General features: G+C 35.0%; 1 protein-coding gene across 2 annotated transcripts in view; it reads right to left on the bottom strand.

The window, feature by feature from the left end:
• The window catches only part of WDR11 (WD repeat domain 11), a 57,939-nt gene that overhangs the window by 32,655 nt on the left and 12,490 nt on the right, over positions 1-12,794 (bottom strand). For both annotated transcript variants that reach the window (XM_054435599.2, XM_054435597.2), the window contains 6 exons: positions 11,432-11,597; positions 10,892-11,006; positions 9,877-10,072; positions 9,472-9,575; positions 5,622-5,798; positions 2,954-3,038 (listed from right to left, as the gene is read on the bottom strand). In XM_054435599.2, coding sequence (XP_054291574.1) covers positions 2,954-3,038; positions 5,622-5,798; positions 9,472-9,575; positions 9,877-10,072; positions 10,892-11,006; positions 11,432-11,597 — 843 coding nt within the window. The remainder of the gene's footprint in view (positions 1-2,953; positions 3,039-5,621; positions 5,799-9,471; positions 9,576-9,876; positions 10,073-10,891; positions 11,007-11,431; positions 11,598-12,794) is intronic.

Genomic DNA, 12,794 nt, shown 5'->3' with positions numbered 1-12,794 from the left:
CAAAGACCTAGAGTGAATTCCATCTAGCTCCTTCACAGATTACTCTGTAATTTTCAGTTTCTTACTCTGTAGACTGGAAATACAATACCTGCCCCATACGATTGTAGTGGGGATTCAATGAAATGATACATGTAAAGTATTAATAGTTAACATAATCCCTAGAATAAGTAGTGATTAAATGGAGAGTTTCGATTGGTTAGTGTTGACCATAAAAGGAAACACCAGACACACAAGGCAGGGTGAAAGGAAATGTCGAGAGAAGAGAAGACGGGAAAGAGAGAGAGAGAAGATTCAGCAGTGTAAGCAGAGACTACTAGAAGTGCCAGAATGGCAAGATACAGACACTGCAACAGAAGAGAATAGATGAGTAACAGCCTGAAAGAATCCAAACAGATACCTGTGTCACTGCACCTCAAAAGCCCAAAGCTTTTAAAGACATTATTATTCTTTAATAATATTCCATGTAAATGTATTTGGGGAGATGCTGTACATGAACAGCGTAAGGTGGCAATTAACAGTCACCTGGGCTGCACCAAACAATGCACTTGAAACAATAAGACAATGCAAACTTTTCAGAGATTTCCATCACAATCAGAAGCTGTGATACTTAAAAGGTTAACCTGGCCTGGTGCGGTGGCTCACGCCTGTAATCCCAGCACTTTGGGAGGCAGAGGCAGGTAGATCATCTGAGGTCAGGAGTTCAAGACCGGCCTGACCAATATGGTGAAATCTTGTCTCTACTAAAAAATACAAAAATTAGCTGGGCGTGGTGGCATACACCTGTAATCCCAGCTACCTGGGAGGATGAGGCAGGAGAATTGCTTGAACCCGGGAGACAGAGGTTGCAGTGAGCTAAGATGGCGCCATTTCACTCTAGCCTAGGTGACAAGAGCGAAACTCCATCTCAAAAAAAAAAAAAGAAAGAAAAAAAGGTTAACTCTTCTCCATTAAGAAAATGCATGTACTCAGGATAACGTGTCTGCTAAGGGTTCATTGAGAATTTTTATACACAAGACCTACAATTATTTAATGTACGAAAAACAGAAAATGACCTTTCTTATGCTTTCACTGAAAGATCATAAAAAAAAATACCGGAAACTGGCCAGGGGCAGTGGCTCACGCCTGTAATCCCAGCACTTTGGGAGGCTGAAGTGGGTGGATCACTTGAGGTAAGGAGTTCAACACCAGCCTGGCCAACGTGGTGAAACCCCATCTCTACTAAAAATACAAAATTTAGCTGGGCATGATGGCATGTGCCTGTAGTCCTAGCTATTCAAGAGGCTGAGGCATAAGAATCACTTGAAACCGGGAGACGGAGATCATAGTGAGCTGAGATCGCACCATTGCACTCTAGCCTGGGTGACAGAGTAAGACTGTCTCAAAAAACAAACAAAAAAGTGGAAATTCATATTTTATATGTGTAACTCTACAATCTATCATTGACAGGACACAAAAGGAAAATAGCCTTGCGTTCAGCAAAATAATGCTATGGACAGCACAGATATGCATTTTGGAACAGAAAGCAAGAAGCACTTTTCTGTCAATTTAGCCTTCCCTCGGACAGCTCTGCATACACAGAACTCATAAGCACATCATGTCCTAAAAATTAAAGAATAAATGTGATGCAGTGTTCTGATGATGTTTAAACAAAGAATAAATAAGACAAATTAACAATTAAAATGACTTTATTTGAATTTGTCATAAGCAGTCCTACTGATGGATTGTTACAGAAATGAAAAATACACAGCCATAAAAAAGAATGAGTTCATGTCCTTTGCAGGGACATGGATGAAACTGGAAGCCATCATTCTCAGCAAACTAACACAGGAACAGAAAACCAAACACTGCATGTTCTCACTCATAAGTGGGAGTTGAACAATGAGAACACATAGACACAGAGAGAGGAACATCACACACTGGGGTCTGTCAGGGGTTGAGGGGCAAGGGGAGGGAGAGCATTAGGAGAAATACCTAATGCATGTGGGGCTTAAAACCTAGATGACGGGTTGACAGGTGCAGCAAACCACCAAGGCACATGTATATCTATGTAACAAACCTGCACATTCTGCACATGTATCCCAGAACTTAACGTAAAATTAAAGAAAAAACAGAAAGAGGAAATGTGGTACATACACACCATGGAATACTATGCAGTCATAAAAAGGGACATCATGTCCTTTGCAAGGATATGGATAGAGCTGGAAGCCATCATCCTCAGCAAACTAACAGGAACAGAAAAACCAAACACTGTATGTTCTCACTCATAAGTGGGAGTTGAACAATGAGAACACAAGGACACAGGGAGGGGAACAACACACACCAGGGCCTGTTGGCGGGGGCATGTGAGGGGAGGGAGAGCATCAGGACAAATAGTTAATGCATGTGGAGCTTAAAACCTAGGTGACAGGTTGACAGGTGCAGCAAACCACCAAGGCACATGTATACCTATGTAACAAATGCACACATTCTGCACACGCATCCTGGAACTTAAAGTAAAAAAAATTTTAAAATAATAAAAAATAATAATTTTGAGCAAAATAAATAAATAAATAAAATAAACCTGAACAAGGCAACGTAAGGACATCCAGTGAGAAAACAGCCCAGCCCTTAGGAGAAATAAATGAGGTGCAACAATATTAGTTGGTACAAAAATAGCTGTGTTTTTTGCCATTAAAAAAACAAAACAAAAAAAAAAACTGCAAAAACCGCAATTACTTTGGCACCAACCTAATAAAAGAGAAAACATTCTCTACTGCTTATGTTCTTTACACAGCAAACAATTAGTTATCATCCTTGATTAACACAGCCATTTAGCTGGACATGAATATTATTCAAACTTTTCAAATAATCACCACTGCAGATATCACTACAGAGCACTCAATGTAGAAAAGTCTATGAGAATTTTTTTTCTGATATGATGTTTGTGATGTCACCATCACAATGACATACTTACTTGACTTCACATGAGTGGATGCTTAACTCCTTGTGTAGCAGACCACTGGTGAGATGGTACACCAGGACAGAACCGTTACTTGTACCTTTCAAAATGACATCATGGAAGAGCATTAATTCAGTGGGAGTTCCAGCACTTTGCAAGAAAAGTCTTTTCTCAAGACTTTAATCACTTGACAACATTTATCTTTTATGAAAGAAACCCAAACTATGTGTTTAAACAAACACACAAAAAAGAATGAATTTCTCTGGCCCACTTCCTTATTAAAAAAAATGGGCCTAACCTCATGTGCTCAAAAACCTTGCCTAATTCCAGGAATAGATTTTTCACAGAAAGACCTTAAAACTTACATTAACACACATACAATTTGAAGAAACACTTTCCTAAGCTTTTATACACATGGGAATTTATAATTTTTGAGACTCAGAAGGTTTATTATAGCTGGTCCTCAAATAAGCAATCTAGCAGAGCTCACTAACCAGGGTTATCCATTTTTCTTTACAAAGTTTTCTTTTTGTTTTGTCTCTTGTATTAAATAAATCCTGACAAGAGAGTAAAGTATGATGGTTAACTGTGGTTTCTGCAATTAAAAAAACCTGGGCTCAAGCCCTGGCTCTTCCTTATACTCTTGGATGAATTATTTGCCCATACTAAATCTGTGTTTTCATCTCTTTAAAATGGGAAGAGTAGAAAATCTAGTTGTTGGAGACTAAATGGGAAAACATAAAGCACTTAGCACAGTAATTGGCACAAAGTAAGCACTTGGTTAACTATTAGTATCCTGTCATCACTATAATTAATAGTTTACAGGTATTATTCTAAAGCTTTCATGGTCTCAGGTAGCATGTCTAAAGTTTTCATGGTCTCAGGTAGCATGTCTAAAGTTTTCATGGTTTCAGGTAGCATGTCTAAAGCTTTCATGGTCTCAGGTAGCATGTCTAAAGTTTAAATGTAAACGACACGGACATACATGAGAAAGTAAAGCTTCAGTCTCTATAGTGTTTTTTATAAGTTAAGCAAGAAAAGTGAACAGTCTATATGGACAATCACTTTTGCACTGCACATGATTTAAAGATTAATGAATTCATACAAAGCAACAGAGTGGAAGTAAAAATGCTGGGCAAATTCCAATATTATTTGCTGAATAAAACTCCAGAAATCTTTTGCAAAACTATTCTAGAAAAACACATTGTACAGTTGTTTACATTTATCATCTATTTCATAATAATACCTTTTGGCACTGAGAAAATAAATTACTAAAATTTTTCAATTAACAGAACTTCATAATAATCAAATGATTTCTGCAATCTGAAAGTTTTAACGATGCTGAACCTATGATCTAATGCACTAGGGGCACCACAAGGAGAATTAATTCCATAGATGAACTCTTATTTATCTTTCTTAGTGACACCTCTAGACAAACCTTTAGGTACTTATTTTATATTTTTACTTTGTTATACTAAATTCAGTAAATGATATTCACTACATACCAATACAGCTTATTCTACAATGGAAATCTCAGACCTTGCCATTGCTCTTATTATATAGCTATCCCAAGAAGTAGTTTTCCCCAAGAAATTGACAAAATCCAAATTGACAAATCAGGAACACTGACATAATACATACATGCACATATGAAGCACACTGATGAATCCTAATTAAAATCTATGAGTGGTGAAATATTAATCAACAGTTTCTAAAGCAAAAATTAAACATTTATCTGCATTATATAAATCGGGACACATATATAGACAATTGAATCATAAAAATCAAATCGCTTTCAAAAGATAGGCACAGAAAAAAACAGGAGAAGGGTACTACCAAACAGTTACACCCAAACGAGTCTTTAACACTGAGAAGGCAGCCACAGAATAATATGGCCACAGAATAAATATGGTGAGGTTTTCACCACAAATCACATGTTAATAGACTGGGGGAGAAAGCCAGAAGAGAGCCGATAGCATCTTAAGAAGAAATGTTGAGTTTCAAACAAATACACTGTTTTTCAAAAGTTTTGGAGAAATGTATTTTAATAATGTGTACTTAATAGCAAACTAAATTTTGTTTTTTTCTCTATGCTGTAAAGAAAATTAGGTTCATCACATTACTATGAAATCAATGTGACAGCAAGTTGGAACCCAGATAAATTTTTCTACCTATAACATACAAATACACAATTTCACACCAAAAGGCAAATCTTAATTTATAAGGACCACAGCCACTTTAAATAATATTTAATATATAACTCTTAGCAAAAGAAGAACGCTGCTATTATTAAACTATTAACCCTGACTATATATTTAGTCAATAAAGACCCAATGAAAACTGACATGACATAAAGACTGGGATGGTCCAATTACAGACAAGGAGCCTGGGATTCAGCACTGCAGGGATGAGCCTGATATTTCCGAGATGAATGGACAGCGTCAGAGACTCGACTGTCCAGTCTCAGGTGGATGAAGACTTAGCATTCCAATTCAATATAAGATGGTTGGAATAAAAGGACAGAAAATTTTTTTTTTTAAGTTCCAGGATGAGTATTTACAGTTTCACTTAGCCTCTATCTCCTTTTAAAGCATCCTCAAAAAGAATAAAGGATTTTCTAGAAACTAGAAAACCTAAACATCTTATAAAGTGAGTTAAAAAAAAGACCAGGTCAAATACTCACCAACAGCCAGCAGTGGCTGATACATCTTGATGTTTTTTGTGGTCAACGGTGGACACATACGAATAGCAAACTGTGGTGCGGGCAGTCCCGAAAGCAGTCCTGTCAGCAGGAACTTGAGGTGCACTTCCCGCAGAATTGAACCTCTGGGATGTTCTTCCCCAGCAATTGCACTTTGCCCTGATTTGTAATAAAAATAACAAATATATTAACTACAGTGTATGCTGATCTTAAAAAGCTAAAGAAAATTTTTAGTAGAAATGCTCTTCAGGTCTAAAAGTGTAATGTAGTTAATGTAGTACTTTAGCGGCTGTAGTTATTAGGGACACAATGACTCTCTACTTGGCTATAGGACTTAAATTGCATCGACTAACACCTCAAAGGATAGATTACTCCCGAGTCCTGCTATCCAGAATACAGGGACCTATGTCTTCTAAAAAACACTGTTTCAGTCAATGTTCCTGGTATCAAAGCACTATACAGGCTTCAGAACAAAGCAAGAGAACTCGTATTAGAGAACAGTTTCTGCAGAGTGAACTACCGTACCGCATTCTCATTTTACTGCCTTTTGAAAGGGTTACGATGTACTCTGTAAAGTACATACAAAATTGGTATTCATGAAAAACAGGTTTAAATAACTTATTCATAATTTCTAATAAGAAACCTTAACGTGTCAGTGTAATTACAAAATGTTTTATAAGTAAATATAAAATAAATACAAATATATATTCATAAATCATGTGTATAATATATACGCCATCACTGTCAATAGTTAAGACTTCAATGGCATTATTTTCACATACACTATTCATACTTAGGTTAGCAAGTCTCAAACTAAAAAGATGACTCCAATAAAAATCATTCTAACAAAATCTAAACAGTACAACGAAATCAAGACTGTTCATTAAAAAGGTATACAAATTTCCTCCCTATAAACCACTATAGAATATTGGGATTAACTTGCCAAAAATAGAAAGAATATGCATGAGTATATACATACATGTCTACACACACATAAACACAAACATGTATATAGTGTGAAAGGAAAAATGTAAATAATTACTAACAGTGGGTGATGAATACAACCTTTGAAGCTGTAAAGTTGTTTTAATAATGTTATTTTAAAATCCACAAAATATATAGAAAAAATAGCATTTTAATCCTATTAAAATGATCCCTTAGGATTAGCCACATACTCAATACCAATTTCTCTGCATAACTTTGGTTAAAAAAAGATGGAGGCTGGGTGTGGTGGCTCACGCCTGTAATCCCAGTACTTTGGGAGGCCGAGGCGGCCGGATCACGAGGTCAGAAGATCGAGACCATCCTGGCCAACATGGTGAAACCCTGTCTCTACTAAAAATACAAAAATTAGCTGGGTGTGGTGGCACATGCCTGTAATCCCAGCTATTTGTGAGGCTGAGGCAGGAGAATCGCTTGAACCCAGGAGGCGGAGGTTGCAGTGAGCCGAGATTGCATCACTGCACTCCAGCCTGGTGACAGAGCAAGACTCCGTCTCAAAAAAATAAAATAAAATAAAATAAAAAATAAAAAAATAAAAAAAGATGAAATATGAAGGAATGGGAAGCTTAACAGGTAAGTGCCACACATACATACGTTGGCTTTGAGTTGACTCCCAGGGAATGCCACATTTTTCTTCAAGTATTTTTCATAAGAGGCAATTCACAATGTAGGGCAGATTAGGCCTTAATAAGTATCAGCATTTATCCAGTGAATATAAATCAGCCTCTGTATTTACCCAAATTACTTTCAATTTTCACTAAGAACACAGTGAATTTCAAATTAAAAGTTTAATTAAAAGTTTAAATTATAATGTTTTCAAGTATGAAGCTTTATTAACACTTTAAAATCAACTACATTGTCAAGAACTGCTATACAATCTGTATCCATTTGTCTCTTAAAAATTGTAATTTACATCACTTAGATACCTAAACAGCATAAAATTTCAAACTCCTATGTGCTCCATATAACTGATTAGTACTATTCTTGTGTATGTTTATAATTATTTTCACTTTAAGTTTTCATATTAAGAGTAGACAAGGTGAATTAACTCAAAAAATTGTGTTACTGATAAAACAAATTTTGCAAAACATGTGTCCAGGCTTCCTCATATGGATTTATGTCTGGTAGAATAGATAGCAGACAGAAAGAATTTTAAACATAATAGTAAGTATCACTGAACAAAAGGATTTCATAACTGGCAGAAATCATGAAAAACCTGAGGCCTAGAGATGGATGACAGTCTTGCCCAAGATGACAGTGGAGCTGTCAGGACTGGAGGCCATCGCTAAGGAGCAGGCTCTGGAGCCAGGATTACCTGGGTCACACTTGGGCTCTTCCATTGTGTGACTGTGTGACTGTGTGGTTTAAAGCTTTAATCTCTCTGGGCCTCAGTTCTCATATATATCAAATGGAGATACATTGCAAAGTTGTACCAAGGTAATATGTAGAATATTTAGCACAGCACTTAACACAGTATTAAGTACCCAATAAATGTGATCTGATTAATGTAATTAATAATGTAACGCTTTTTTTTTTTTTTTTTGAGATTGAGTCTCGCTCTGTTGCCCAGGCTGGAGTGCAGCGGTGCAATCTCGGCTCACTGCAACCTCCTCCACCTCCCAGGTTCAAGCGATTCTCCTGCCTCAGCCCCCCGAGTAGCTGGGACCACAGGCACATGCCACCACACCTGACTAATTCTTATATTTTTAGTAGAGACAGGGTTTCACTATGTTGGCCAGGCTGGTCTCGAACTCCTGACCTCAGGTGATCCTCCTGCCTCGGCCTCCAAAAGTGCTGGGATTACAGGCATGAGCCACTGCGCCTGGCCAATGCTCTTTCTAGTACATCACTTATTTAGCGTTTCAACAACAACAAAAAAACCCTCCTAAATAATATTGTTTTCAATTACATTATGGTAGAATAAATAATAAAACAGAAAATCCTTTATAAACCATAGCCACAATTGTAAAAGAATTAGATGTCCAAATTGCTTGGCATATTTACAAAGTCTTACAATTTCAAGTAGCATAAAATTTGAAATCACAAATTCTCATTCTTCCTTTAATATATACTGGCCTCATAATTAAATAACTTTGAACAATTTATCTCCAAAAATGATTTTTTGAAAGAATCCCCAACATAAAAATAATTCGTGTCAAAAAGTTAAAATAATCTTTTCTAATACTGCTCAGTTACTTTATTCCTTCAGTAAATATTTACCACAAAACAGGAATGCACAAGGTACTGTGCTGAGTGCTGGGAAAGACAAAATAGAATAAAACACTGCACCACCCTTGTGATGCTTACAATTGATGAGACGAAACAGAAGAAAAAAACCCAGAATTACAATACAGCTGATAACTGTTAGGAAAACAAAAGAAGAGCATTTAAATTAGACTTGGGAGATTAAAGAAAACAACATCTGAGTTGAATTTTGAATTAGGAGTAGCAGAGAGAAAAGAAGCATGTACTTCATTCCAAGCTGAGGAACCAGCAAACAGCAAGGCCCTGAGTTGGCATGGCATAGCTCAGTATCGGCTCTAGGTCCAAAATCCAGATGCCTAATGTCATTACTTTCATTTACATCAGTCTCTCACGAATGAACATTTTCTATTTCTAACAACTATAATGCAAACCTATGCTACTTCAGGCACTTTTCTACCTATGTATTTTAAACCCCTCTGATTTATTTAGGAAAGAATGATTCCATGTTCTAGTTTTCTCAAGTATTAACTTTTTTGACTTTAAAATAATTACAAGTGAGTGATTCTATTAATTTTGCCCTTCAGAAAGAATACTTAACATGGAGTTAGAGGGGAAAAAAGCTTACCAATCATGTTATCTAAGGAAAGGTCTGGGAGTTTATTCTGTAGCACTCCTACAGGAATTCCACAGAAAGACACTGGTGAATATAAAGGTGACACACCAGAACTACTGCAAAGACATAATAATTAGAAGGTTTTACATATTTAAAATCTGCATTACGTATTAGGAATTCAAATTATTAAGTCCAGATCATGGCATTCTATCTGTTTTTATATTATTCATTCATCTTACCCATAGGTTAAATAGCTCTAGCAGATTTACATAATTCGCTAATAATCTAAAGCCTTAATTATTACCTTAAAAATATTTTTATAGAAAACCAGCCCTCCTATTTTTCTGATTATGGAAATTTTTTATAAAAGGAAACAGGAAACAAAAAACAAAACCATCATCCTGCTGATTCATTTACCTGTTTCGTGAATTTCGATTACAAACTGCAGACTTGAGTTCCCATATCATGACCCTGCCATCACTCACTACGAGGGCAGCTGCATTCTCATTGACAGGACAGCACACCATACTGAAGGGACGGACGGTTTTTGTCACCCTGATTGCATCACACTGGCTTCGTAAATCATAGGTAAGCTCCTGAACTGGATCTGGATCTTCACATAAAATTGTTTTAAATATCAGAAAGCAGCCATATCAATACCACTACTGTTTGTTTCAATTTAAATAAAACCTCAACTAAATTTGGGCATCACTCCTTCATGAATGCAATGTCAAGCATGGCTTCACTTTTTACAATTACTACTAAATTTTTTCCAAATATAAAGATAATTTACTTAGTGACTGCACTAAGTTTAATATCCAAAATAACAACTATAATCAAGATATCTTGTTTTTCAATATTTTAAAATAAAGACAATGCTTTGAAAAAGGATCAACAGTGATATATAATTAATGAATAAATTGCCATAATTTGTAATAGTCTATAAGCCTGAAAATAACTGTACTTTCCAAAAGATGTGAAAATCACTTTGTTCTTTACACAGTATATAATTTCACAAAAACATTATTTCCATTCTCCAAGATAAGACTGACTTGACAACTGAGACTTAATAACTTCTGTCACTTTACAATGGAAGTTCTTACAGCCAACAAGTCAAGGGGGTATAATAATAAAGGCACACAAGGTTGGACTTGTACTGAAAAAAAAATTCCAAAAGATAATATCTACTTGGCTCATGGATATGATCAAGAAACACAAAATTTTACTCTCTTTGATGTATACAGGAGGTGCACTGTTTTAACATCAAGAGATTAATCTTGGGCTTATACTTTTTATGCCTCTTATTATAACCATATTTTAAACTTTCTCAAAGCAAGGAGTATCATTAACTATATACCTTGGCTGGTATTTGCCACATCAAGCTTTATAAAATAATTTTGAAGAAAAATATTATTGTGACACAGAAACTCACCTGGTTCCTCATTTGAAGTGGTAAAAATGTTATTATAAGATCTTCGAACACGTAAAGTTATACAACCATTTTCATGTAGACAAAATAAACCATCACGCTGAAAGCAGGGTATTACCTTTAAATAGATTATATATTTATTTTTAAAAACACAATAGATTAATAAAGTATATACTGTGAAACTCAAACTCATATTTAGATAATATGGGCAAAAGAAAAAAGAAACAAAAATAGACAAATCTCTAAACTTTAAAACTAAATGTACATTTAAAATATCCATTTATAAACCTAAAATAATTTGTCTTTACCCATGTAACTTAAATAGTTCAATAAATATCTCAGGATCAGTCACAATTTCTAGGGTAAATCAAACCAATCAAAAGTGCAGACAAAAAAATCAATCTAAAATAGTGTTGCTAGTCTTTCAATAAATCGAAAAGAGAAAGTGGAGGACTGAAGACAAGACTTATGCAAGATTATGGCCTTCTTTTAATATAACATTCTTAATAATTTTGGGGAACATAATTTATGAATTGTAGATACCTGTAAAAATGGAACTCCTGTGCGTTCTATTGCAATCACACCCACCGTCTGATTCACCTCAAGGTCAAGGATTAAAATCTCTCGAGGATAGAGCAACAACATGTGATTCCTTTTTGAAGGCAGGTATGCCAACTGAAGGCAATCATTGAGAGTTATGAATTCAGCACTGAAAAAAGTAAACATTTACTTGGGTCAAAGACTTCATTTATATCAGAGCTAATAAAAGATTTAATTTTGTACTTTACACATAAAAATTGACAATAAAAATGTACAACTATTCCCTGAAATGACCAACATGGGTTGGCATCCAAAACTTAGATCTCTACTATGTGCCAAAATCCAAATGATAATAATATTGTATAGGATGGGTAGAAATGTCAGTGTTTCTAAGTTTTTGAAATATTAAGTAAAGTAGTAGAATATTAAGTTATTAATATTATACAAGACATGGTAAATGATGACATAATAATAGCTGGCATGCATAAGACAGTTTTATTTTACTTTTACTTTTTCATTAAAAGTACTAGACAAACTGTTAAAATCAAGACTCAGGATGAAAACATCAACATTTAGGGTAATTAGGGCCCCTGGACCAGGAGTTACTGGACTATCTGTATGGCTTTGGGCAAGTAACTTCCCCTCGGCTGCCTTCATTCACTTTTAAGCTGTCTTAAATCTTTTTTGAAACAAAGTTTCACTTATATTGCAGCATTTTCTTGTGTGTAAATAAAACAGGTCAAACTGTAAGGATTTTAAGAGATTGTTAGGGTCTGAAAAATCATTTTAATAATTTGCGATTGTTGCATACATTCAATCACCTTTTCTATATTAAATATATTTCAATAGGAATAGACATACAATTATGTACTATTTTCATTTTACATTTCATTTTACATACATAATTTTATTAAAAGTCTTTGAAATTTAAAATAAAGTTAGTTTATAAGACTAGAAAGAGGAGTTTTTATTGCATTAAAATCCTGACTGCCATGTCCTAGTTGGGTGAGCTTGAGTAACTTTATTTAAACTGGTGTGGGACTCAGTTTTCCTTATTTGTAAAACGGGAATATTACTACTGCCAGAATTGTAGTAAGAGTCCATGAATTAATAGATGTGAAAGCACCCAGAGCAGTTCTACTTGAAGAAATAATGTATTTCCCCAATACTCAAGATATACATATAATTCATATGAGAGAAAACTTAAGAAATATAAAACATAACTTATAAAACTATTCAGACTGCCAAATAATTTCTTGTTTATGAGAGGGAATACATAAAAAATAGAAAGTTCTCTTAAGATACTTAAGAAGTAATCTTAAGTCATTTTGGCACAGGGTGAGAGATAAATTAACTAGTGAACTTA

The sequence above is a fragment of the Pongo pygmaeus genome, chromosome 8 (genome assembly GCF_028885625.2).
Source record: "Pongo pygmaeus isolate AG05252 chromosome 8, NHGRI_mPonPyg2-v2.0_pri, whole genome shotgun sequence".
Classification (NCBI taxonomy): domain Eukaryota; kingdom Metazoa; phylum Chordata; class Mammalia; order Primates; family Hominidae; genus Pongo; species Pongo pygmaeus.
This window is presented reverse-complemented; position numbering and strand designations above follow the sequence as displayed.